The sequence below is a fragment of the Brienomyrus brachyistius genome, chromosome 7 (genome assembly GCF_023856365.1).
Source record: "Brienomyrus brachyistius isolate T26 chromosome 7, BBRACH_0.4, whole genome shotgun sequence".
In the NCBI taxonomy this organism is placed as follows: domain Eukaryota; kingdom Metazoa; phylum Chordata; class Actinopteri; order Osteoglossiformes; family Mormyridae; genus Brienomyrus; species Brienomyrus brachyistius.
In genome coordinates, this window is record NC_064539.1 from 31,332,543 (window position 1) to 31,359,880 (window position 27,338).

Consider the following 27,338-nt stretch of genomic DNA (forward strand, 5'->3'; position numbering starts at 1 on the left):
TTCCACCAGAGCGCGTCTAACACAAGTGCATCAGCACCCTGGTTACGTCTCGCCGTTTAACCACTTGCTGACTAGCTCCTGCCTGTCACTGTCCGTCCGGCCGGCCGCGGAGCACAGGGGGTCCCGCTCCTTAACACGGAGCCGTCGCACACGCAGCCCGGCTGCAGCATGACGCCCGGCTCCCCCGCACCGGAGCGGCGCGCACAAACGGCCAGCATTCATCTGCTGACCCTGCCTGCTTTCTCAACTCCTTGATCGCTCAGCTTGCTCATCTTTATGCATACGGATCGTTTAAATCAGTAGCGACTCCGGATTCCTTCCCACACCGAAGCGCTCCGAGATTTACCTGGCAAGCTGTGCATTTTCTTACGGCAGTTTTAAGAGGCACGGATGGGAGAAGCCTGAGCCCCGCTTGCGCGGGAGCGCCTCGCAGCCTCCGTGTCCCCCTGGACACCGGCAAGGACAGGTGGCTCCGTCCACGCTTCTCACCAAGCCGCGCACTTTGGGAGACCGCAACCGCAAGGCGACCGCAAAGCACACGGACCTAGGAGGCGGACATGGGTGAGTGATCGCAACCCGGCGCGCTTGGCTCAAAACCAGCGACAGATCACTCGTGCGGGGCATGAGCAGCGCAACTGGTTTCACGTCGTAGAGACCAGCTGTCCGTTGCTTACGCGCAAATGTCCAAAAAGAGAGAAACAAAGTTGCCTTTTATTATCGGAATTGAGTGTGCGTCGTATTTTTCACTCAGATGCTGAGGATGAATGGATGCACCGAAACACTCCAAAACCTCATTACGGTCACTGATCTGCAAGTGCCTCTGTTTCAGGGACTTACAGTGGATTGCATTAATTATTTCAATATGTATTCGCGCCAGCGGAACTTAAATATTGTGGTTCTTTCCTGTTAGTTCGTCTGCGTAATTCATATTTTGATGCATTTGGAAAGATTATTGCAATGGTTAAAATTCAACTTCGAAGTTTGCAACTGCCTTTTTTATTCTGAAGAAGGTCGTTATTCTGGTTTATACTGGGATAAACAAATTAACATTCAACTCATTCCCAATAAGACAGAGCCGTAGGCAGTGAGCATTGGGAGGATTAGTAAATCTTATGCAATCCCATTCTTTTTACATCCCCAACATAGGCGGACATTGCCGTCTCTGTCAAGATTGAACAAAAGCGATGACAGATTGCAGCGCTCCTGTTTACCGGTTTGTAACTTGGCCGGCTTCGGCTCCGGCTCGGGCTCCGGCTCGCAGCCAAGCCCATTATTCACAGCCCGTTTCCACTGACAACTTACAGTAGTTATATAAGACCAGAGCTGTTCGAGGAGCCCGATCAAGCCCCCGAAACGGGCCGGAGTTCGTTAGTGATGGACAGCATATTAACGCGATTGATCGGTGATGTTAATTCGCGGCCAGCGTGAAATTATTAACGCATCCATGTTTTATCCTGGGGCGGCGTGTCACGTTGCTTGAAGTGCGCTAGTGAAAATAACCTTGTATTTCCTGGAGGATCAACTAAACCACCTGCTTAATTATTCAGAGGTACATCAATGGAGGTTTTATGGTATATTGATCGAAATAAGCAAGTGAATGAACACGAAAACCCCGCTGATATGAAATCATATTAATGTTCAAGGGAAAAAAGTTCTAATGGAACTATTAGAGACATCACAGTGTTACCCAGCTCCCAGAAGCATCGTAATATCCTCCAGGTCCCAGATAACGGTGCATCTGGACATTTATTAACGTCTCAAATGAGCGTAAATGCGGTGAGTTTGTCTTCGGGGCTAGAATCCGGTAACTAAAATTACTTTACTTTAAATGTTTGTTTCACTTCGAAAAGTTTGCTTTCTGAAAGGAGGCTTACTTGCACTACTTGAAAATATACGTTGTGTACTGTGTGAAGGTTTTATATGGCAATGCCCCAGAAATGGCGAAATACTTGATGCACACTGCGGTACTTCGTGTTCACTGTGCAGGATGACGGTGAACGCTCCACCATGAATGTAGGCACGGCAAGCTGGCGGATTGGTGACAGAGTGGATGCATTTCCAGCGCTGCTTGGAAATGGATTTTACATCACCATGCCAAGGATCTGAGTTAAGCGCTCAGCTGAGCGGTAAAGCGTGAAGCAAAATGGACTAGCGGGAATATTCAGTGGGGCTTATGTTTGACCCTTGAAACCCATATAGCGCAGAATTCATGTAGCAAACGGTGTATTTCTGACATATGTGGACTAAAGCCTGGCAGCAGGCACTGCCCGTAGCCCTTGGCAGACACTGGTCCTTCTCCTCAGCCAAACGGCTGATGGCTGAAGCTTCAGAAATGCATTTGTGATTCAATGGTTTCTCTGGGTAGGTCCTCTGTAGCTCTCCGACACCTCGTAAACGTGCTGCTCCTCCGCAGTTCCGCCACTTTCCCACATAGGTACCAGTTTGTATTCTCACATATGCGTTTATTTTTTTCGCCCTCTGTTCACTCAGAATATCACATGACGCAGTTGTCTGGCAAGCAGCCTATCCACGTATAGCAGAGAAATGCCGCTTCACGGAAACCATACTTAGCATCATTCATGCAAACCAGAATAACTGTAAACCTGGCTCTTCGGTCAAGCACACAACATCCCACCTCTTCCAGACTGTAAATCTGTACTCTGAACTACAGTACTACCCCTGGTACTCTCTGTCCAACAAGAGGTAAATAAAAAGATACATTTATGATAACCTAACCAGATGACATCATTTTAATTGGATATTTTGTTTTGTGAATAATCTATTTGTGCGTAAACAGCCTGTGGTGTCTGCATTTCAGTTGTCATTATTATCAGCAGGATGATGACCAAGAGTAGCCAGTTTTCTGTGTACATGCAGTATTTTATACTGTCATACATTTACGCCAGCAGATTCTTGCTGACAGGAAATTTAGTCCCCATAACCTACAGGATTCATGATTCAGGCAGAGGAAGCTGGAGGAGATCACTGTACTGAGGGATCCCTTCACCAGCCTCTGTCCTCGCACTGGCAGATAAAAAGAGTATCAATCTGTACCTTTGCTTGTCACTGGAGCTGTACCCCCAAGGGTCTGCCAACTGTAAGATAGCTGTAGGTAAATGTACCTTTTAAGAAATGGACTATGAGGAACATTTTTGTACCATTAATGTTGTTTGTACCTTGTGGGTGTACCTTAAATCAGACTAAAGGGTACATTTACCTATAGCTAGGGTACAGCCCCAGTGACAAGCAAAGGCAGAAATTGGAACACTTTATTATGACAGTGCAGAGCCCTGATAATCACAGGCATCTCAGAGGCAGCCACTGTCCTCACAGAGCCCTGATAATCACAGGTCTCTCAGAGACATTCTCTGTCCTCACAGAGCCCTGATAATCACAAGCATCTCAGAGGCAGTCTCTGTCCTCACAGAGCCCTGATAATCACAGGCATCTCAGAGGCAGTCTCTGTTCTCACAGAGCTCTAATAGTCATCGGTCTCTCAGAGACATCCTCTGTCCTCACAGAGCCCTGATAATCACAGGCATCTCAGAGGCAGTCTCTGTCCTCACAGAGCCCTGATAATCACAGGTCTCTCAGAGACATCCTCTGTCCTCACAGAGCCCTGATAATCACAGGCATCTCAGAGGCAGTCTCTGTCCTCACAGAGCCCTGATAATCACAGGCATCTCAGAGACATCCTCTGTCCTCACAGAGCCCTGATAATCACAGGCATCTCAGAGGCAGTCTCTGTCCTCACAGAGCCCTGATAATCATCGGTCTCTCAGAGACATCCTCTGTCCTCACAGAGCCCTGATAGTCATCGGTCTCTCAGAGACATCCTCTGTCCTCACAGAGCCCTGATAATCACAGGCATCTCAGAGGCAGTCTCTGTCCTCACAGAGCCCTGATAATCACAGGCATCTCAGAGACATCCTCTGTCCTCACAGAGCCCTGATAATCACAGGCATCTCAGAGGCAGTCTCTGTCCTCACAGAGCCCTGATAATCACAGGCATCTCAGAGGCAGTCTCTGTCCTCACAGAGCCCTGATAATCACAGGCATCTCAGAGGCAGTCTCTGTCCTCACAGAGCCCTGATAATCACAGGCATCTCAGAGACATCCTCTGTCCTCACAGAGCCCTGATAATCACAGGCATCTCAGAGACAGTCTCTGTCCTCACAGAGCCCTGATAATCATCGGTCTCTCAGAGGCAGTCTCTGTCCTCACAGAGCCCTGATAATCACAGGCATCTCAGAGACATCCTCTGTCCTCACAGAGCCCTGATAATCATCGGTCTCTTAGAGGTAGCCTCTGTCATCACAATCACACATTTTTAGTTAATGCAGCACAGATGGGAGATGCTAACACTTCTTTCTTCTTAGCTCCTCTGGAGTGACATTTTAGGCCATTTTGATTTAAAAACTGCAGGATTTAAAGTAATAGGTTTTAAGTGCACAAAAAGCACCTCATTTCAATATAGTGGTCCCCGTGACCGGCTAATCTCACATTTTTAAATTGCAGTTCAGCTTCACTAATATGCTCATATCGGACAGTTTTATGTATGAAAAGAATAATTTGAATCCACAAGTCTTAAAGGGGAACTGTGAGCCAGGTCTGATGAAGAAGTGTGATTGTATCATCATCATCAAACACTCCATCCTCAGTTATGGAGGTAGATGATATTCGCAGCAATGAAACTTGTCCTTTACGCACTGCTTGTGCTGGTGAGGAGTTGGGGGAATCACCAGTAAATGGAGGCCTCTTTAGCCTCCATCTCACACTAGCATGGGGTGTAATGGTAAAGCTGGCTTGTAAGGCCCCTCCCAGGGGCACCAAAAGTACAAGTGGATACACGGTGACAATGTAAGCTGTACGAGTCACTGATCACGATGCGAAGACTCCGAGGCCAGTGTGACGCATTAAGCTCGTAGCAATATAACCCAGCAGAAAGCCCTTGTCATTGTTCAGCGAGAAGCTCTCACAGAATTCCAGCCTTTGCATATATGATCTGCATCTCCCGTGTGAGGTACACACAGGTGAGAGTCAAGCTGCTTAGGGTTACGGTTAGCCATTTATCCAGCACATCTGAAGCAGATGGGGTAAGGGCCTTGCTGAAGGGCCCAACAGTGATATGATCACTCTGCCAGTCACAGGATTTGAACTGGCAACCTTCTGATCACAGGCAGAGAGTCCAGTCCCACAGAGCTGCACGTCCCTGCATCCACCTTACCTCTGATGGTCCAATGACAGTGTAAGTAACACTTCCGGTCACCGTGTGGTAGTTGTCCTGACTATTTGCTGGACAATGGTGTTCTTGATGAAGGATATTGAGTCTACAAAAACCAAAGTTGTTCTACTCAGAAATACAGAAAAGCCCTTTATGTCAACCTACACCATCCCGAAACCCCTCCCTTCAAATATAATCCAGTAAAAATAAATATAGGCACGTGTGTGTGCACATGTGCGCCCACTAACTGAATCATCCTATTATACAGGCTAAATGCCTTATATATTTTTAGCAAATATGCATATTTGCATATTGCTTAATGTCAATGAATATCTCCCCCCCCCCCCCCATGATTGCTTTGGGGAGCTATACGTTTTCTAGACCGTACATTTAAAACTGAAAGCCACAATTAACATCTTGAGTTCAGGAAATAGTGCTGGCCCAATGAATCAGACTGTTTCACAAAATAGCGTCTTTTCCGTTTCAAATCGGTTGCTGATTAAATTAAACGTGTCTGTGTTAATGACAAGCTGCTTTAAATTGGGCTTTTTTCCTTTTTGCCCGTCGCTGAAAAAGCTGACTGTTTGGAAATTAAGTCGTTTCATTTCATTCGTTTGCATGATGCCATGAAAGTGAAGCCTAAATGATTAATATTACTAAATCTTACGAAAGTGCATACCTGGCTTTGTCCTCGTGTGTAGGAAAGAGCAATGATCAGAGAAAAATAGCAAGTGTGCAGACACGTCCTCCCGGCACCCCAGCCGGCTTGAGCCGCCGTTTCACTTGACGATCGCCGATTGTCGTCTGCATTGGTTTTAAATGTCATCTTTCATCGTTTGGTTTTAGTCCGTAACCCCCTTCCCCTCCACTTTCCTAACCCAGGTTTGAGCTCCGTCCCGGGACCCTGGGAGGGCACCTTGCTCCCGCCGGTGATAAGGCTGGCTTTACTCTGACGTACAACAGGGCATGGACGAGTGCCTTCAAACAGTTAAATAATACTAAATTTATGCAGGCTTACTTATTTTCTTTTTACTTAGCAGAAACTCCTGGATAACGGCGCGCTTTCGGAGTATAATTATGTACCTCTTCGCGCTCTGCGTAGCGCATTAACCTTGCAGGAGAGTTCCACTAGCTTTTTAAAAATGAAATCGGTGGCATAAAAAGTGATGTAACCGCTAGCACCATTTGACTTTTTAGTTGTTTATAAAAAAGAAAAAAACTACTTCAAGAAGTTTAATTTCAGCTCTATCGGCTATCAAAAGGCAGCGCGCCGCAGTGTGGAAGACGCGATTGAAAGGTGTGGGGGGCAGAGATAGATCACGAATGAATGGGTGTCACGATGAAAAATAATTATCTGTTAGTTATGCTGCACATGATAAATCATCAACACCCAAAAGTGTAGGAACATCAGTCATTTGCGAACATAAATTATAAAATTACTTTCGTTGTTTTTGCAAATGCTGCTGCTTTGTCTCTTAATGAAAATATATTCACACATTAACAAACAAATGTCCGTGTAATGCCCTTGTGAGGGGTGGTGCCACGCATAAAGAGAGTTACGCCTGTTGGTGTAAAGGTCGCGATCAGATAGGCTTCCAAAGAGCTTGATCTGTAAACGCGACAAAGGCTTGGTGTGCCGAACTGCATTGGGGGAGTGTGTGACCGATTCACTGGAGTGTGCATGGCGTGTGTTATGGTCACCGTGCGAATCATTCACTAGACAGTGTGCAAAGCGTGTTAGGTTTAATGTGTGGATTATGTAAAACCTGAATTATACTTGTGCAGTGAGCCTATACTGTGGCCTACAGCATCGCGGGCATTCATGCTTGTGCAGGTGTGTGTTTGTATCGCTCTGCAATCACACCACTAAAATGCTAGGTGATGCGCAGATTTGGACATTGCATTTATCGTCTTCCCACTCTGCGGTATAGACGCTCCCCGGATTACGATGCTCCATGTTACGATATTTTGACTTTACGATGGGTAAATGGTTTTCACTTTCAGTAAATTATTCACTTAATGACATGAGATATTCGACACTTTTTTAATATAAATTAGGCTTTGTGTTAATGATTTTGCCCAACTGTAGGCTAATGTAAATATTCTAAGGATCTTTAAGGTAGGCTATATGCTAGGCTATGATGTTTCTTAGGTTAGGTGTGATGTATCAAATGCATTTTCGCCTTACAATAGGTTTGTCGGAACGTAACATCATCATAACTGGGGGAGAGGTTGTGTTTAATTGCCGAATCAAGCAATTGAAAAAGAAATTTAAAAGTATATGTTTATCAAGGGGGGCGGCATGGTGGTGCAGTGGTTAGCACTGTTGCCTCACACCTCTGGGACCCGGGTTCGAGTCTCCGCCTGGGCCACTGTGTGGAGTTTGCATGTTCTCCCCATGTCATCGTGGGGTTTCCTCCGGGTACTCTGGTTTCCCCCCACAGTCCAAAAACATTCTGAGGCTAATTGGAGTTTCCAAATTTCCTATAGGTGTGCATGTGAGAATGAATGGTGTGTGCGTGTGCCCTGCGATGAGCTGGCCCCCCATCCTGGGTTGTTCCCTGCCTCGTGCCCATTGCTTCTGGGATAGGCTCCGGACCCCCCGCAACCCAGTAGGATAAGCAGTTTGGAAAATGGATGGATGTTTATCAAGTCCTGGTTACATTTTTGCTTCTCCAAACATCATGTAGACTAATTTCGAGCCACTCACTTTTTATGCATCTTCTAAAGTTAGTGTCTATACTACTTTTTTAGCCTTGTAAAGTACGAATACATTTAATGGAGGTACTGTAAGTGAAATTGGTGCTGTCATCCTGAGTGTTGCTACGGTACCTAGGGTGGGTTATTTAATGCTAGATATAAATAGCGCTTCAGTTTCAATCAGCGAGATAAGTACACGAGGGATGTACACTTTTTTCGATCACATAAAAAAACGAATACTACCAAGCGGACCGGTCTCAGTTCTTGTGGTCTGTGTCGCACAACATGTGGTTGCATGTCTGAGGAGGTGGACATCATGCTACGGCGTGCGCCTTGGCGTAGCATCCATGGCTATGTCGTACTTACGGCATTGATTTGACTCAAAAGTATTAATCGGTTTTTAAGATCACTGTGTGAATGGGTCACTTGACAGTGTTTGGAGTGTGTTAGGGTCAGTGAGAATGGTTCACTGGACAGTGTGTGGAGTGTGTTAGGGTCAGCATGAATGGTTCACTGGACAGTGTGCGGAATGTGTTTGGGTCAGAGAGGATGGTTCACTGGACAGTGTGTAGAAACTTAGCGACAGTGCGTGGGCCATGTGGACTATGGTAGCGTCAGTGTGTGGAATGTGTTAGGGTCAGTGTGAATGGTTCACTGGACAGTGTGTGGAATGTGTTAGGCTCAGTGTGAATGGTTCACTGGACAGTGTGTGGAGCTTGTTAGGAACAGTGCTCCCAGTGTGTGGACTATGGTAGGGTCAGTGTGAGAACTGTGTTAGGGATACTGTGTTCAGTGCTTTAGGGTTAGTGTGAGAATGGTGCACTGGACAGTGTGCAAAGTATGTTAGGGTTAATGTGTGAAGGTGTCATTGGATAGTCTGTGGATTGTTTAGGGACTGATCATGGAGTGTTTTCTGTTGTATGACAGCACTGGTAATTTCCAGGGTGGGTTTCTCTTCGAAGCTGTTTATTTTCACCTTTTGCTAGGAGCTTTCAAATATTGCGCATGATAATTGCTGGCATTCAGCCTGCTTTTGGCAATACTTTAATTTAATAACATTTAATGTGAAGGAAAAAGAATGGAAGTGAGCATTTAGAAAGATGAATCAAAATGAAGGATGAGCCCAGTGTTTGGTTTGGGTGACGGCAGGGACAGGCTCACTGTAGCCGAGCCACTGCCATCGCCCTGATGTTCAGCTCCGTTAAATTAGAAGTGGGAGTAATTGAAGCAATAGACTGAAGCACCTAATGATTGTTTGTCCCACTTGCCTCTGTCTCCTGCCCAGACGATGCTACTCATGTCATTGTAGCCAAGTTCCTCACCTCGTGAGGTAGGATGTGCTTTCTGTCCCGGCTCCTCCCCCACTGGCCTGGGCAGAAATGCTGATGTCACCCTGCAGCTCTATAATCACCCCATTTTTGGCTTCCTATGGTCTTCACATAGCACAGGTTTAGGTTTAATTGATTTTCTTGTTCACTTTTACCTCCCATCACTCCGTGCCACCAAAGATGGTGTCACACATAATGTACTGTAATACTGCCCTACAAAACCTAAGCCTCTGGGCTCTGGACCATTTGGAAGTTTCATGAAAGTTTGGTGCCTCCTGTACCTGCTTCTGTACATCTCGTGCTGGAGATTTGCATACCTGCCGAGGGGGGGCTGTAGGCAGAGGCGTGGCCCGCGTGAGCCCCCTCCATATGAGGGGGTGTGCAGCCTGCGACGGCACAGTCGCATGGGGAGCCTCATGCAGTAGCCAGACTTCCACCGTCTGCTCGTCTTTGAATGCAGGTCTTTGTGCTCATTGTGCGGCTGATAATTGATAATGGCAGGATGAAATTAAGTCAGTGATCCTTGCTGAAACCTCCGATTGATTCCCATTTCATCCTGACACAGCCGTACGTGGGCCAGCAGCGGGGGCCAACACCGGCTTGCTCAATTGGACCCAGACAAAATCTCACCACTAAATTACACCTCTTTAAATTTAGACACCTGCGCACCATTTCTCCATTTGGCTCACAATGTCTGACTGAGGCCGCTGATAAGTCTGCATTGTGATTTTCTCATAATAGGAAAAAAACACGTGTTAATAAAGGAGGAGGATAATGAAATTTTGAAAATGTTGGGATGAAGGTGAGGAAACATGGTCCATCAATTTCTGTTTTCAACAGAGGAATGTGAACAGACAGCACCCAGAGCAAAAGTGCTCATTCCATTCTGTGGCACCTTTGATAATCATTCTCTACATCTACTGGCAACTCCCCAACAAATAAAAAGACCTGAAAATACCTATTATGCAGCAAAAAACTTCAAATGAGGCAATACATCACCAGGAACGTGAATCAGTGTAATGCAGAACCTGGAGTATGCATCAGTGTAATGCAGAACCAGGAGTATGCATCAGTGTAATGCACCACCAGGAACATTTATCAGTGTAATGCAGAACCAGGAGTATGCATCAGTGTAATGCAGAACCAGGAGTATGCATCAGTGTAATGCAGAACCAGGAGTATGCATCAGTGTAATGCACCACCAGGAGTATGCATCAGTGTAATGCACCACCAGAAACATTTATCAGTGTAATGCAGAACCAGGAACATTTATCAGTGTAATGCAGAACCAGGAGTATGCATCAGTGTAATGCACCACCAGGAACATTTATCAGTGTAATGCACCACCAGGAACATTTATCAGTGTAATGCAGAACCAGGAACATTTATCAGTGTAATGCAGAACCAGGAACATTTATCAGTGTAATGCAGAACCAGGAACATTTATCAGTGTAATGCAGAACCAGGAGTATGCATCAGTGTAATGCACCACCAGGAACATTTATCAGTGTAATGCACCACCAGGAACATTTATCAGTGTAATGCAGAACCAGGAACATTTGTCAGTGTAATGCAGAACCAGGAACATTTATCAGTGTAATGCAGAACCAGGAACATTATCAGTGTAATACACCACCAGGAACATTTATCAGTGTAATGCAGAACCAGGAGTATGCATCAGTGTAATGCAGAACCAGGAACATTTATCAGTGTAATGCAACACCAGGAACATTATCAGTGTAATGCAGAACCAGGAACATTTATCAGTGTAATGCACCACCAGGAACATGAGTCCGTTTAACACAACACCAGGAACGTGAGTCATTTCAATACACCACCAGGGGCATGAGTCAGTTTAATACACTGCTGGGAATGTGAGGTACACGTTGTATTGCTGATTTTACCTGCAGCTATACATTTACACTCTCTTTCTTCTTATTACAGGGTCCTTGCCTGGGGGCTGGAGCCTCCTGTACTTCCTTCTCCAAACCACCACACTTGTTCTCCTGGGCCAGGGAGAGAAGGCTTGCCCGATGACCTGCCGCTGTGAGGGGAAGATTGTCTACTGCGAATCTGCAGCACTTTTGGACATGCCAGAGAACATCTCAGTTGGCTGCCAAGGCCTGTCGCTGCGTTACAACAAAATGTTAGCCCTCCAACCGTTCCAGTTTTCCCACCTCAATCAGCTCCTCTGGCTCTACTTGGACCATAATGAAATTGAAATTGTGGACGGCCGCGCCTTCCAGGGCGTGCGGCGCCTCAAGGAGCTCATCCTGAGCTCCAACAAGATTGCACAGCTGCACAACGACACCTTCCAGGCCGTGCCCAACCTGCGCAACCTGGATCTGTCCTACAACAAGCTGCAGGAGCTGCAGCCAGGCCAGTTCCAGGGGCTACGCAAGTTACAGATCCTGCACCTGCGCTCCAACAGCCTCACAGGTATCCCCATCCGCGCATTCCTGGAGTGCCGTAGTCTGGAGTTCTTGGACCTGGGCTACAACCGTCTTCGCGTCCTCACACGCACCACCTTCCTGGGGCTCCTCAAGCTGGCCGAGCTGCATCTGGAACACAACCAATTTTCCAGGATCAACTTTTTCCTCTTTCCACGGCTTCTGAACCTGCGGGCACTCTACCTGCAGTGGAACCGCATTCGAGTTGTTAGTCAAGGCTTACCCTGGACCTGGCACACTCTGCAGAAGCTGGACCTCTCAGGGAATGAGATCCAGACTCTGGACCCAGCTGTTTTTCAGTGCCTGCCCAACCTGCAGATTCTTAATCTGGAATCTAACAAGCTCAGCAACGTGTCCCGCGACACCGTGGATGCCTGGATCTCCCTGACCGCCATAAGCCTGGCTGGCAACGTGTGGGACTGTGGTCCTGGCCTTTGCCCCCTAGTGGCCTGGCTGCGGAACTTCAGGGGTACTAAGGACACAACGATGATATGCAGCAGTCCCAAGTTTCTCCAAGGGGAAAAGGTCATGGAGGCCATGAGGAACTTCACGGAATGCGAAGAGGCTCCTACAGAAGAACCGACTTTTCCTTTGCCAACGTACTCACTAGATGAACTCGATACAAGTGCCGCACCTCCCCCTCCCATTGCCTGGGCCCCATCCCCATCTCTTAGACCCTGGCTGCTACCCCATGTCACACTTCCCGGCCCGGTTGAAGGAGGTCCCAGGAAGCCCGCAGCCGCGACGCCAGCATCCGCAGATGGCCGCTCCTTCACAGCCATTCCCCAGTTGGAGCACATGTCCCTGCACAAGGTGGTAGTGGGCGGTGTGGCCCTCTTCCTATCCGTGTGCTTCATCCTGCTAGTCATCTATGTGACGTGGAAGCGCTACCCGAGATCCGCAAGGCAACTGCAGCAGCACCCGCTGGGTCATAAGCGGCGGAAAAAGGCCCGTGAGCCAGAACAGGACCTCGGCTCCCAGCTCCAGGAATACTACATGACCTATGACCCCTCGCACCCTGAGGCCTTAGATGTGCTTGTTAACGGGGCCGCGGCCTGTACGTGCACCATCTCCGGTTCCAGGGAATGTGAGGTAAGAAAGGACACTTTCCAGCTGCTGAAGCCAAAGGTCATTGGCTCATTAGAAATATGATATAAGGAAAAGTGATGAGGCACCAGTGGTTTTTCTCTTATTTCCCATAATCCTTTGCAGGGCTTGACCTGACCACTCAGTAGGACAAGTGTCATTGCTTGTAGAATCTCAGAACAGTATCTTAGTTATTGTTATTATTTGTTGGTTGCCGCACGGGCTCAGGCACACTCGGAAATGAGCTGCATCCACCATTCACAAATCAGAACGGCAGGAATGGTGTTTTTGGCAGGAGGTGCTGAGACTATGTTGCAGTGTGTATCTGCCAATATATGGCGATTAAACTGAAAGTCTGGTATGTGGTGCCCTCAGGTTTGGGAAGTGAAAACCCATCTGCACAAAGTGCGTGTGAGGTTTGTTTGTTCACCCCATGTCACAAGGGTTTCCCAAGGGAATCTCCAACACTGAGAGAGTGTAAGAGCGCATCTGCCTTGCGATGAAATTTCAGTGGATTATACATTAATAATAAAGGCATCTTTATCTGATGGACTGGCATCCTGTCCAATTTTTCCCTGCCCTGTGACAGACTGGCGTCACATCCAGGGTGTCCCCTGCCCTGTGATGGACTGGCATCCACACACACACACACACACAACATAGGAGAGATTCAGAGAAATTTACAGACATTTCAGATGTGTGGATTTTGTATCTTACATTAATCTTTTGTGAGTGGGCTGTAATACAATGTGTCTTATATTAAATCTCGAAAAAACAGTTTGACTGGCTTTCAAAGGATGTTTTAGAAGGTGTCTGTAGCAGATACAGAGAAAGAACCGCTGAGAGAAGGAAATTGATCATTTACAGTCACATTTATTCATTTAGATGGCTAATTTGGGTTGATGTGTCATGATTTATGTATATTTTTTTATATTCCAATTAAACAAGTGAAGGATGTTATAAGAAGACTAGACTGTGCACCAAAATACACACACTGCGTAATTTCTTCATCCTAGTCCTGTGTCTACCAGCTTCATTTAATGCCACCCAGCTGACCTCAGTTTTTGGAGCGTAGTGTTTAGTTTGGTATGTGTGCTTTATAAAAAGGGCTTTAGATCCTGTTTTTTGTCCACATTATACGTTTTTTTTTTCACTCCGTCATTTTGGTCCCTGTTGTCTCATTGCACTGTACTGCCCCCAGGTGGCAGGACCCCCACAACCCGCCACCCTAAAATCACGAAAATCTCAAAGTATTGGAGATATTACCCTAGTTTGTAGCCTTTGATAGCACCTAATATAGCACACGATGGAGACATTTTAGAGAGCTTTCAGAGGACTACGGAGACAGACTTTACTGCCTGGCAGGAATTGTCTGCCTGAGAGTAAATCTAGGGAGCAGTTATGTTGTAAAGGTTCTTTCTTTAACACTTTTCCTGGTGAACCATTACGTCCAGACAGAAATGGTCCACACAGGATCTGACACCTGTGAAGGTTTCAGGATGGGATTATGTTTCAGCGTTTCCCTGAATTGCTGGAAGTGATGCGGAAAAGCCTGGAAGCTTGATGGGTTAATGGAATAAGGAAGGAACGAAGTATAAGAACTAATGAAATGAGCAGCGTATCGACTGATTAAATAGAATATGAGTGTGTATGCTGAGGCTGCCCAAGATGCACTTGTTGTTGATTAATTCAGCCCAGAATGGGAGTGCTGCCTCTGAGATACGAAGCACTGTTATGCATTTCGGTCATGCACCGCATGCCGGTCAAGAAGCGTGTACCACCGCCATAATGGAAAATTTACATCAGCTCTGCAATTTTTTGATTACTTTATTATTCTTTTTTACTTATTTTAAAAAGTTGGATTTGGGTCAATTAGTAAAACCGCGTTCATCCTTAAAGCCATTCATTAAAATGACTTGTCTCTCAGTGACAATTCCCTGAAGAGGCCTGAGGGCCATACGGCCGCCCACTGTCAGGGGTCCTCCCACTTCCACGGCCACTCCGCTCGCCAGGGCCTGCTCTCGCCCTGCCTAAAATAACAGCTCGCCTCGGGGCCGGGAACACATCAAGCTTGGTTTCTCTGCGGAAGCCTGAGGGAGGGCAGTCCGGCGCCATCTCATCAGGGCTCCTATGGTGGCTCGATCCAGAAGCCGGGCACTGATCAGACAGGAAATCTGCCAGGTGCACACATGACTAAATCAGCAGTAAAAGGAAGAGCATCCCTCCCATTCCTCAGAGGCTCTCTTGCCAGCCATGTTGAATCTCTGCCACATTTGATGAGAAGTCATTGCACACAGTCTTCGTAACAGTCCTTTAAAGATGAGGAAATCAGGGGGATTGCAAGCGTGAGAGACATTCAACTCTGCTCAGGAATGTATAAGCCATGCAAGACTGGCATGTAGGGATGATACTGGGTTGTTGTAGGGTTTATGTTTGGTTAATGTAGGGTTGGTATTGGGTTTCAGTAGGGTTGGGCTGCTGTCGGGTTGATGTTGGGTTGCTGTAGGGTGGTTTTGGGTTGCTGTAGGGTTGATGTTGGGCTGCTGTCGGGTTGGTGTTGGGCTGCTGTCGGGTTGATGTTGGGCTGCTGTCGGGTTGGTGTTGGGCTGCTGTCGGGTTGATGTTGGGCTGCTGTCGGGTTGGTGTTGGGCTGCTGTCGAGTTGATGTTGGGCTGCTGTCGGGTTGGTGTTGGGCTGCTGTCGGGTTGGTGTTGGGCTGCTGTCGGGTTGATGTTGGGCTGCTGTCGGGTTGGTGTTGGGCTGCTGTCGGGTTGATGTTGGGCTGCTGTCGGGTTGATGTTGGGCTGCTGTCGGGTTGATGTTGGGCTGCTGTCGGGTTGATGTTGGGCTGCTGTCGGGTTGGTGTTGGGCTGCTGTCGGGTTGTTGGGCTGCTGTTGGGTTGGTGTTGGGCTGCTGTCGAGTTGATGTTGGGCTGCTGTCGAGTTGATGTTGGGCTGCTGTTGGGTTGGTGTTGGGCTGCTGTCGGGTTGATGTTGGGTTGCTGTGAGGTTGATGTTGGGTTGTATCATGGGGAGGGGTGCTTGGTCCAGCTGGAGTGTGGCTGCAGCTGCAGCTTTAAGGGGTAACTAATCTCAAAGGCAGAATTAAAATTGCATTTCAACAAATACATTCACAGTAACTGTTGGTAATTATCCTGAGGTTGGGCTCTACCTGCATGGCTGGTCCTGCAGTTGTCCTGGGCTGTCAGCACTGAGGCTACTCATTTTCCACTTGGGGGGTGTGTCTAGCGAGGTGCCCCCTCCTGCTCCTTAAATAGAGAACAATGAGATACCGTTTATTCATAAGCAGTACAGTCACACAGGGGCTCTGCGAGCTGGTGAGTAATGCTGCCCTGCTGATGACTCGTTGCTTCACTAGCATCTCTAGGCCACAAGGAGGCAGTATGGGGAATTTTGTGGGCTAAGTAGTACAGTATCATGGTTTTAATCAGACATGGGCTGATATTTAATGATAACACAGAGGAATGAGATGAGAATTACTCAGGATTCATAAGTAAGCCAAGTATTCAGGAAAGAGCTGGGATGTAATGATAACCATGACAATATGGCAAAGACCTGAGGAGGGTCCGTCTATAGGAGCATTTAACCTGAACTGCTCCTCTGTGTTTATATGTAAATGTGCGTGTAATGCCAGCTGGGCAGCCAAAGGGAAGTGTACATTTTTAATGTTATTCCAGTTCCAGTTAGATGCCTTGCAGTCATCCAGTCTGATCAGTAGGTCCACTAAGAGTTTGGTTGGCTAGCTTTGAGAAGGTGCCCCCCATCTTGGTGAAGTGATGCGTGAAGCACCAGCAGGTGGCGCTCTTACCAGGAAATCCATTAACCATGATCTACTGTAATTAACAACAATCAGATTAACATGGACCGGCTGGGTGTAGATGTAGAACTTCAGTAGGTAAGAAAGCTGACGACGGCTGGATTCCACAGCCTCCAGCATCCGGACCCTCTGCCCTTTCGCTGGTTTCCACGGAAATGCCAAACTTGTGGTGCCCTTATCTCATGGCCCCCGAGGCAAGCAAGCATGTGAGTGAGTGAGCAAGGGTGATTATTTTCGGCAGGGCTGGAGCAGACACCAAGGAGTGACATGACCATGGCAGAGGGATGGAAGCATTGGCTGAGCCCAGCGACACTGCAGGCAGCCCCCGATCGCTACCAGACCAGTGCTGAATCGTGACGTGGCGTTTGTTCGGAGCTCTCACATGCTCATTCTGGCCCGATCTCATTAATGTATTTTGATACTCAGTTACGTACATTTTGCAATACATTAAAGATCATTTTAAAAGCTGCATTAGCATTTTTAATTAGCATATTAGCCGCTCTGTAAGAAGCATCACTGTTCCGGTTGCTGACAGACGTTCAAAGAGAGCCCTTTAACGCCCCCATGCTCCACAGCATCCTGCGCCCCCCCCAACTCGCCTGTACCCTTTTCTACTCACATGGGAGAGTCAGGTCTCCATGTGCTCGCTGTCTTCAGCTGTTTGTTTGCCTTTCTCTCTTGTTTGGTATCTTTAAATACTGTGGGCTTCAAACACCTAGCAGACTTTAAATGAAGTTTAGAGACTCTGTTTGCTCCAGGCACTGGGGCCAACTGGCTGACAGGCAGCGGGCCTGATGTGATGTAAGTGATTGGCCAATGCTTCCGTTCCAGGCAGTGTGCTGCCGTCTAACAAGCCCTAGAACTGAATGACTGCAGAGAACTCTCTCTACGACTCTCTAATGATAACTCACTATTAAAAAGTCTGTAAATCAGACAGGGCTGCACGATTCTGTGTGGAATATGAATCACAATTAATTTTTTTTCGTTCAGAATAGAGATTGTGATTTTCTGTCATGATTCTTGAGTAATATATGTCTCTCTTTATTATTCTTGTCACAATGGTCAGCAGGGAAGGAGTGACAATCCACATGCAGCTTTATGATGAACTAAAGGGGTTCTATTACAGAACCAAAAGACATAGAGAGTTATTATTACTGAATTACATATTGTCTATGAATATGGAACAAACATTAGGCAAAGACACATATAATATTGGTTAACATATTGGCTGATAGGCTGATATTTGTAACAAATCCAATATTTAATATTTTAAAAAATTATATAATATATAACATAAAATATTTAAGGTTAGCAGAACCAGAGCTAAAGATTACTACTGAAATAATGGTGATTGCATTGGACAATCAGGCATGTTCCAGAGAGGAGGGAGCGATTTCTTCAGGAGATGCGTCAAAGTTCCAGCCTGTGAAGTGTTTATCATTCATTATAAATTCTAACCCACAGATCAATCTTTTGTTTTCCATCCATCCATTTTCTATACCTACAGAATAAAAAAAAATGATGTAATGTCATTCTGCTAATCGGTATCAATATCGACAGTGTTAGACAAAAATATATCACTTATCTGTATCGATCAAAACGTCCACATCAGTGCACCTGTAACGGTCTGATCGTTGCTGAAATGGGGCCGTTTGAAATGCAAGAAATGCTTAACTTAATGACAATGGATGGTGACAAGTAGAGAGCAGAGTTAGAGCAGTGTCAAGTATACATTCAACGGCAGGTTTATAAGGTGGGCCTGCCTGACCGGAATTGTCTGTTGCAGCTAATGTCATAGAGAACAGCCAGGAGTCAGGGCAGTCCTTCACCATGCAGTAGGAGTCAGGGCAGTCCGTCACCATGCAGTAGGAGTCAGGGCAGTCCGTCACCATGCAGTAGGAGTCAGGGCAGTCCGTCACCATGCAGTAGGAGTCAGGGCAGTCCGTCACCATGCAGTAGGAGTCAGGGCAGTCCGTTACCATGCAGTAGGAGTCAGGGCAGTCCGTTACCATGCAGTAGGAGTCAGGGCAGTCCGTCACCATGCAGTAGGAGTCAGGGCAGTCCGTCACCATGCAGTAGGAGTCAGGGCAGTCCGTCACCATGCAGTAGGAGTCAGGGCAGTCCGTTACCATGCAGTAGGAGTCAGGGCAGTCCGTTACCATGCAGTAGGAGTCAGGGCAGTCCGTTACCATGCAGTAGGATTGCCATATTTAGTGAGACAAAAAAGAGGATGTGTCCGGGAATCAGAATATTAATGGGTTATTACATTCACTGGCCAATCAGGTAGCGCTTCTCTTATGAATATTAATGAGCCTTCTCTAACCACCCCTGTAAAACAAAAATTCATGTCCGGGGAACCCGGAAGTATGGTAACCTTATAGTTAACTGTCATTCTACAGTGCACACACAATAGACACAAAATATGTGTATTCAAGTCTTTATCAACAAAAATTACAAAACACTAAGCTAAAGTTTTTATACTTCAAGCAAATGAATTAATTCACTGTTCACATGAAAACAAAAATTAAGTCCCAATGGTTTCTGTAAATGTACATCACTTGTGAGCAGCGTGACACCGTAAACATGTGTACGAGCCTAGCAAACGCTGTGTGATGATACTGAGTGGCTATCATGTATTGAAAATTGGCACTTTTTCCTTCATTTGGTTCTCCACTGTAACGCGAAACACTGTGTCATAGGAGTTGCAGCACAAAAGCAGGACAAATCGCTGATTTTTGAAAAAGGGCCCGGACAGGGACCCAAAAAGAGCATGTGGGTAGTAAAACTCGTACGTGTGGTAACCCTAGCATGTGGTTAATGTCATAGATAACAGCCAGGAGTCAGGGAATTTTGTTAGCATGTGGCTAATGACACTGAGAATAGCTAATAGTCAACGCCGTCTATTAGCATGTAGCTAATGTCCTAGAGAATAGCCAGGAGTCAGGACAGTCTGTTAGCATATGGCTAATTTCACAGATTACAGCCAGGAGTTAAGAGACTCTGTTAGCATGTGGCTAATATGGCTTGTGCTTCATGCTGTGTGTGGTCGCTGTCTGGTTAAACACTTCCAGAGTAGCATTTAGCACTGTCAGCATTACGGTAATGAGCTGCAGTGCAGCACTCTGTTGTGTCTGCATCTCATCACCGCTTTACTGAGATCTGGGATTACAGAGTGAAACACATCACCGGGACCGTCAATTTGGCTCGTTCAGCACACAGCTAACGCCAATCCCACTCAATGGTGCTTGCTTGTCACCATCCATGTAATTGGGTCGCTGGCCAGAGCCGGTACTCTGAGTGTGCTGGATGTTTATCGCAGTGCTATGTCCATCATGGCCAATGACACTAAGCTGAACAAATAAAATACCAAACCTCACGTAACTGCCAGATATCTGATCACTGTACTTGGTTTGCTTTATGTTTGTGGCCCCTTTTCACAGAGGCAGTGCTCTAATTGCATGGGTTACTTACAGCACTGTAAAGAGCCTGAAAGACGGAAAGTGCAGAACCTCAGAAACACCGAGAAATGGCTGAGGGGAACACAGGCATCACGAGACACAAGGGCAAACATTGGCCGTTACATGTTTAAAATGGCCCAATACAGCCACCTGGGCCGATACAGCCAACAGGCCCAATACGGCCACCTGGGCCGATACAGCCAACAGGCCCAATACGGCCACCTGGGCCGATACAACCAACAGGTCCAATACGGCCACCTGGGCCGATACAGCCAACAGGTCCAATACGGCCACCTGGGCCGATACAACCAACAGGTCCAATACGGCCACCTGGGCCGATACAGCAAACAGGCCCAATACGGCCACCTGGGCCGATACAGCCAACAGGTCCAATACGGCCACCTGGGCCGATACAGCAAACAGGCCCAATACGGCCACCTGGGCCGATACAGCAAACAGGCCCAATACGGCCACCTGGGCCGATACAGCCAACAGGCCCAATACGGCCACCTGGGCCGATACAGCCAACAGGCCCAATACGGCCCCCAGGCCTCCTGTAGGTTACACGGCCGTGAACGACTTCTGTCTTCAGATTGGCCCATTGTGTATAAAATGTTCCAAGCCTTTGTATTACTAGTCTTAAAACTGTAAATTGCCAGTTACCACTGACAGCAATCTAAATATAACAACATTCAGTAAGATGGCAGTGCGGTGGCTTCAGAGCTCCAGGCTCATGGGTTTGCCGCCTGCCCTGCCCGTATGTGTGTGTGTGTGTGTGTGTGTGTGTGTGTGCAGCTTGCATGTTCTCCCTGTGTCTCATGGGTTCCTTCCTGTGTGCTCGGCTGTAGTACCGTTCGTCAGGAACCGGAATGGCCGCCGTCGCTCTCCAGCAGGACGTCAGGCTTTGTATGGGGCTTTAGCACATGGTTATATGATGGGGCTATAGCACATGGTTATATGATGGGGCTTTAGCACATGATTATATAATGGGGCTATAGCACATGGTTATATGATGGGGCTATAGCACATGGTTATATGATGGGGCTATAGCACATGGTTATATGATGGGGCTATAGCACATGGTTATATGATGGGGCTATAGCACATGGTTATATGATGGGGCTATTGCACATGGTTATATAATGGGGCTATCAGAATCGCTACCAGACCAGTTTTGCTCATAAGAATAATGGGGCTATAGCACATGGTTATATAATGGGGCTATAGCACATAGTTATATAATGAGGCTATAGCACATGGTTATATAATGGGGCTATAGCACATGGTTATATAATGGGGCTATATCACATGGTTATATAATGGGGCTATCAGAATCGCTACCAGACCAGTTTTGCTCATAAGAATAATGGGGCTATAGCACATGGTTATATAATGGGGCTATAGCACATAGTTATATAATGGGGCTATAGCACATGGTTATATAATGGGGCTATAGCACATAGTTATATAATGGGGCTATAGCACATGGTTATATAATGGGGCTATAGCACATGGTTATATAATGGGGCTATCAGAATCGCTACCAGACCAGTTTTGCTCATAAGAATAATGGGGCTTTAGCAAATAATTAAAACCATGGAAGTGTTTCCAAAATATAGCAGCTTTTGATTCTTCGTCACCATGATTCATTGTCATTAGGGTTTTGCTAAGAACTGGCATGGCCCCTCAGGGGCCCCGAGCTAGGGGCCCCTCCGCTGCCTCACGTCTTAATTACTTTATCAAGGTAATTAATGGGAGTCTAAATCACCTCACCTGGTGTTTTGTGTAAGTCATGCACTCATTAAAAGGTGTTCTCTGAGACGGGCAGACCTGCGAGCCTGGGGAACCTGCTGCATCTTATCTCGTTAATTAGGCTGATTATCGGGACGAATTGGCTGAGCTGGAGAAAGGGGAATGGAAAGTGGCAGGCAGAGGGCCTCGCAGCAGCAGGGCACCAGGGCACCGCAGTATATGCCGAGAAGGCTGATCTCAGATCAGCTGATGCTCTGAAGGTGAACCCTTTGGGTCCCTGTTTGTCCTACGTTATCAGACGAAAAAAGGCTGATCTCAGATCAGCAGAGCGTTTGTGTCCCTGTACAATCAAAGTGATGCCAGGAGCCATGACCACTACCTATGGCTCCAATAACAGCCCATAGCATCATGAGGTAGAAGGATGAGGGAAATTCTGACCTGCATTAAGAAGGAGTGTTTCCCAGGGAAAGAGCTCTCTGCTGATTGTTATAACTGGATTAACAAGCTTTACGGGCTTTCAAGGAGATGACATGAACAGGCTTTAAGAAAGGCGCCCCTGTGTGTGTGTGTGCGTGCGTGCGTGCGTGTGTGCGTGCGTGTGTGTGGGTTAGGCTAATGTGATAAAAATCCGTGGTTAGCACTGTTGCCTCACACCTCTGGTACCAGGGTTTGAGCCCCTGCTACATCTCCCCACGTCATCATGCGGCTTCCCCTGGATAATCTGGTCCCCTCCCTGTCCAAAAACATGCTAAAGCGGATTGGAGCTATCAAGTTGCCCATAGGTGTGAATGGTGTGTGAGTGTGCCCTGCAATGGGTTGGCCCCCATCCTTATTGTTCCCTGCCTTGTTGTCATAGGTCCTAGACCCGCACATGGGGTTATAGAGGTTCAGCAGTTAATTTTCATTAGGTTTAGGTTTTTCCCATAGAAATAATCCCCACAAAGATATGAATACAAAAGTGTGTGAAAAATTTTCCCTCTTGTTTCTTTGGAAATGTGCAGGTAAACATGTCCGTCACACATGACGTTTCTGGACACAAGCCATCAAAGAATGGACTCTTTAAATGAAGCATCCTCCATTCCACCAGAGAACCGTTAGCATCTATTACATGGAGGATGAGAATGTGGCCTGCTGATTATCACTGAGCATCACTGTCTCGCATGCTACGCTATCATCATGACCATTGTTATTAGCTGCTGTTAAGTCGAGCAGGCAGATGGCATTCCTTCACTAGTCTCCCCTGGGTGTTCTGGTTTTCCAGCATGACTGCATTGACAGGTCAAAAGGTTCCGAACACCCATGTCCTCAACACCAGCCGTACTCTGAACAATCAATACACGACGGTCCTGTCACCCAGAGCTGTACCGTTAGTCATCCTGGTGTCTCCACTCCACGCATATAGTCGCCCATCGCGTCATCATGGAGGTGTACATTCTGTGGTCTCTCTGTTTGAGATTCGTGTCTGAGGACACAGGAAGGTGCTTTTGCATTTTATTTGGGAGTGCTGAAGGTTCTTGTTTCAGCCCTATGTGTATCACAGGATGAGTCACGTCGTCCGTCACTGGGCAGAGAGCACAGCCCTGAGTTTCTGTCATGTGTACATTTCCAGATCTGCACGGCCACAACTTCCTTAAAGCAAGCAAGAAGTAATGAGTTTTTAAGGATTAAGTGGAAGCTTGCATACCTACTGTAAAGGAAGCCTTATGCTATGCTAGTGTTTGTGTGTGTGTGTGTGTGTGGGGGGGGGGGGGGGGTTCATAGTTTATTCTGCAGGACAATAGGTGATGTGCAGCTATAGCCCCTGATCCCAGTGATCTGATTATTTTGTGTGTCCCTCTTTTTCTCAAAAGTGATTTAATCCCCATTTCAAACGTGTTTTAAATGTGGAGAGATTTTCCACCATATTATGGGGATGAACAAAACTGTTGAAAATCATTAAATCATAACCCAGATGTTTCATCGGCAGAATTAAAAACAGGAGCACACAATGAATGCAGAAAGCCTTGATGCTTAGTGCTCTCAAAAGCATGTCAAATAGGTCAAAAAGTCGTGTTAAAAAGCCGCGCTGTGCTCCCCTCAAACTCGAGTTAATTACAGACTGTGCAGCTGTGAGTGCTGCTGCAGGTGCGCTGTGCTGTCATGTGACAGCTTCTGCACCGTCTGCGTCCATGTCACTGTCAGTGTCCCTGTCATGTCCATGTTGGTGTCACTGTCAGTGTCCCTGTCATGTCCCTGTTGGTGTCAGTGTCACTGTCAGTGTCCCTGTCATGTCCATGTTGGTGTCACTGTCAGTGTCTCTGTCATGTCCTTGTTGGTGTCAGTGTCACTGTCGGTGTCCCTCTTGTTTCCATGTCCTGGTCATGTTGGTGTCACTGTCAATGTCCTTGTCATGTCTATGTTGGGGTCAGTGTCCCTGTCATGTCCAACTTGGTGTCACTGTCAATGTCCCTGTTATGTCCCTGTTGGTGTCAGTGTCCCTGTCATGTCCCTGTTGGTGTCAGTGTCAATGTCAGTGTCCCTCTTGTGTCCATGCCCTGGTCATGCTGGTGTCGCTGTCAATGTCCTTGTCATGTCCATGTTGGGGTCAGTGTCCCTGTCATGTCCGAGCTGGTTTTGCTTTCAGTGTCCCTGTCATGTCCATGTTGGTGTCACTGTCAGTGTCCCTGTCATGTCCCTGTTGGTGTCACTGTCAGTGTCCCTGTCATGTCCATGTTGGTGTCACTGTCAGTGTCCTTGTCATGTCCCTGTTGGTGTCAGTGTCACTGTCAGTGTCCCTGTCATGTCCATGTTGGTGTCACTGTCAGTGTCTGTCATGTCCTTGTTGGTGTCAATGTCAGTGTCCCTGTCATGTCCCTGTTGGTGTCAGTGTCACTGTCAGTGCCGCTGTCATGTCCATGTTGGTGTCACTGTCATGTCCATGTTGGTGTCAGTGTCACTGTCAGTGTCCCTGTCATCTCCATGTTGGTGTCACTGTCAGTGTCCCTGTCATGTCCTTGTTGGTGTCAGTGTCACTGTCAGTGTCCCTGTCATCTCCATGTTGGTGTCACTGTCAGTGTCCCTGTCATGTCCTTGTTGGTGTCAGTGTCCCTGTCATGCCCCTGTTGGTGTCAGTGTCAGTGTCCCTGTCATTCATGCTACTGAGCATATTGGTGTCTATTGTGTTTTGTGTTGTCAGTATTCTGAATGAAAAGAGCATAGAAATAGAGATCTGCAGATGAAAGTGGAACCCAGCAATGAAATTATTGGGGGGGGGGTGCACACACTGAAGGCTGCTTGGGCTTGGTGTCCCGAGCAGGACACTAACACCATCAGACACCCACCAACTTAATATTGCCAAGGTCACATTGTGCAGCATTGTTTAATGATCTTTTAACAGACATGCTTCCTGTGAAACGCCAGCGAAGGTAAACTGAGAGGCAGGAATATGCATCAGTATTCACTGGCTGATTCTCATTTGCTTTAATTAGTGAAACAAAGTAGTAAGCATGCAAGGTCACAAAGAGACAATGACTATTAAACTGAGTCAGATGGAAAATGTGCCAAGCGTGAAAGACGGTGGTGAGGGTCTGAAGATGGACTCACATGGACACGTGACAGCCACACTCAGATATACTCCGCATCATTCTGATGCGTGACATATAGTATTCTATATGTATTACTGATAAGTAATGTGTAATCAGCTTAAATTAACTTGTGGTGCTAACCTTCTCCTAATGCTTGTCCCACAGAATGAATACACATGTCCCAGACCGTTACCGGGGGCTTGGCCAGGTGGAATGCCAACAATACACTGAAGACCGCTGGACAGTCATGTGACTCCTCGCATGCCTACGACTCCCAGCATTCTCTGCTCTGGGACAGAACGGGCTCCTTCTTGTAGGAGACATTCTCCCGTCCGGATGCTCCAGCCCAAGCCAGGACCTCATTCGCAGAGGCTCTCTGTTCATAAATGGCAAAATATTTTATTTATAATGTTTAAACTTCTATAGATGTTTTTTTTTTTTTTTTTTTTGTTAATTTCACCCACCATCACTCTCCTTGTTGCACTGCTGTCATTGGAGGATGATCCCGTCACTCAAAGCAGACTGACCTGTTACTGGTCATTGCGTCGGAGGATTGGCGGGATCTGCTAAAGGTCTTTCAGTATCCCCAGCATCACAGCTTTATGGTGAGGGGGGGGGGGCACCTGAGAGGAATCCAAGGGTGGAGCAGGAGAATGAAGGAGAGGCCACCCATGTGGGAGAGGTTTGCAGCCCTGTGGCTCCCCTGCAGGACGTCCACTCACACAAACATCCTGAAGGACGCGTGAGGTAGCTCGCGTAGCGCTAACGACCCAGATTGCCTCCCAGGAAGGTTCCTCATTCGGCGACTTCAGGCGCAACAGCTGCATGGAAGCAGGCGGCTCTGTGCCCATCGGGGGGTGGCGATTAGCCTCAAGGTCACCCCAACCCACATGAAAGGATCACGGCTCTGAAAGACCAGCTGCCCGGTCTGCCTTCCGCGTTATATTCTGACCCTCTTTGACCGACATCGATATACAAAAACACACTTTTAACTCACTCCTGAGAGCTGATAGAGATGGCCCTCCATTAAACGGGGCCGGGCGTTCAGCTGTTAGCGTGCATTTGGGGACTCACCATTCAGAAGGCATTGTGGGAGTTAGCCCCCCAGCTGGGGGCCATGGCCAGCCAGGCCAGGGAGGGATTAAAGCCACATTTATCCACATAAGTGCTCACCAGGCTTCCATCTGACAAATCACCTGTGTGTGTGAACGTGTATGTGTCTGTGTGTGTGTGTTTGGGTGACCAAGCCATTGGTGTCTGATCTATAGATGCATCCTGCAGCTTGGCTGATTGGATCAGATCCAAGTGCCAAGGCAGAGTGTGTGAGAGAGTATTTTACGGGATTAAGCCTGCAGTGCCTCTGGTCCACGTCATCCTACTGAAAATGTGGCTCTGGTCACTGGGACAGATGTCTCAAGCTGAAGTGTGCAGGACTGTGTCCAGGTTACGCCACAAACGCAATTTTGTACTCTGTGGTCTCTCTGCATTTTACCCTGCAAATCTGTTCATATTTTATAAGGAACAGTACGACTTGTTCACCAAAAAGGTCCTGTTTTCTAAATAAAATGTTGTGACATTCATAGGAAAATGTGAATATGTTTCCTTGATATAGGCATTGCATCATGTTTTTTGTTTTCATTAAAAAGTTGTTTTCTATAAAAGACTCTGCTATCAGAATAGCTTTCATTTCTTATTACAGTGAAGAGATTCAATACTTTCCTGTGACCCTGACCAAGATATGCAGTTAGAAGATGGAAGATTGGATGGATGAATCTTAAAAAAATCTCCAGCATCTGTGTGTGTTTGTGTGAGTTATGTATGTATTACATCGTAGGGACAAAATGTCCCCAAAATGATATAAAACTGGTTAGTTTGATGTTGTGGGGACCTTTTTATTTCGGTTTGTAAAAATATGTGACTGCAATCAAGCAACTAAAAA

The 27,338-nt window shown here is 47.0% G+C and overlaps 1 protein-coding gene across 1 annotated transcript; it reads left to right on the top strand.

Moving 5' to 3' along the window:
* LOC125746320 (leucine-rich repeat transmembrane neuronal protein 4-like) lies at window positions 1-25,838 on the top strand. Its single transcript, XM_049020194.1, has 3 exons — window positions 1-561; window positions 11,197-12,794; window positions 25,565-25,838. The coding sequence occupies exons 1-3, from the start codon at window positions 558-560 to the stop codon at window positions 25,628-25,630; spliced, it is 1,668 nt and encodes a 555-aa protein (XP_048876151.1). The 5' UTR covers window positions 1-557; the 3' UTR covers window positions 25,631-25,838.
* The last annotated feature ends 1,500 nt before the right edge of the window (window positions 25,839-27,338 follow it).

Bases quoted from the DNA above. Each gene is read 5' to 3' on its own strand.
- LOC125746320 (XM_049020194.1), top strand. The intron at 12,795-25,564 runs GTAAGAAAGGAC...CTTGTCCCACAG, and splicing joins CCGGTTCCAGGGAATGTGAG to AATGAATACACATGTCCCAG.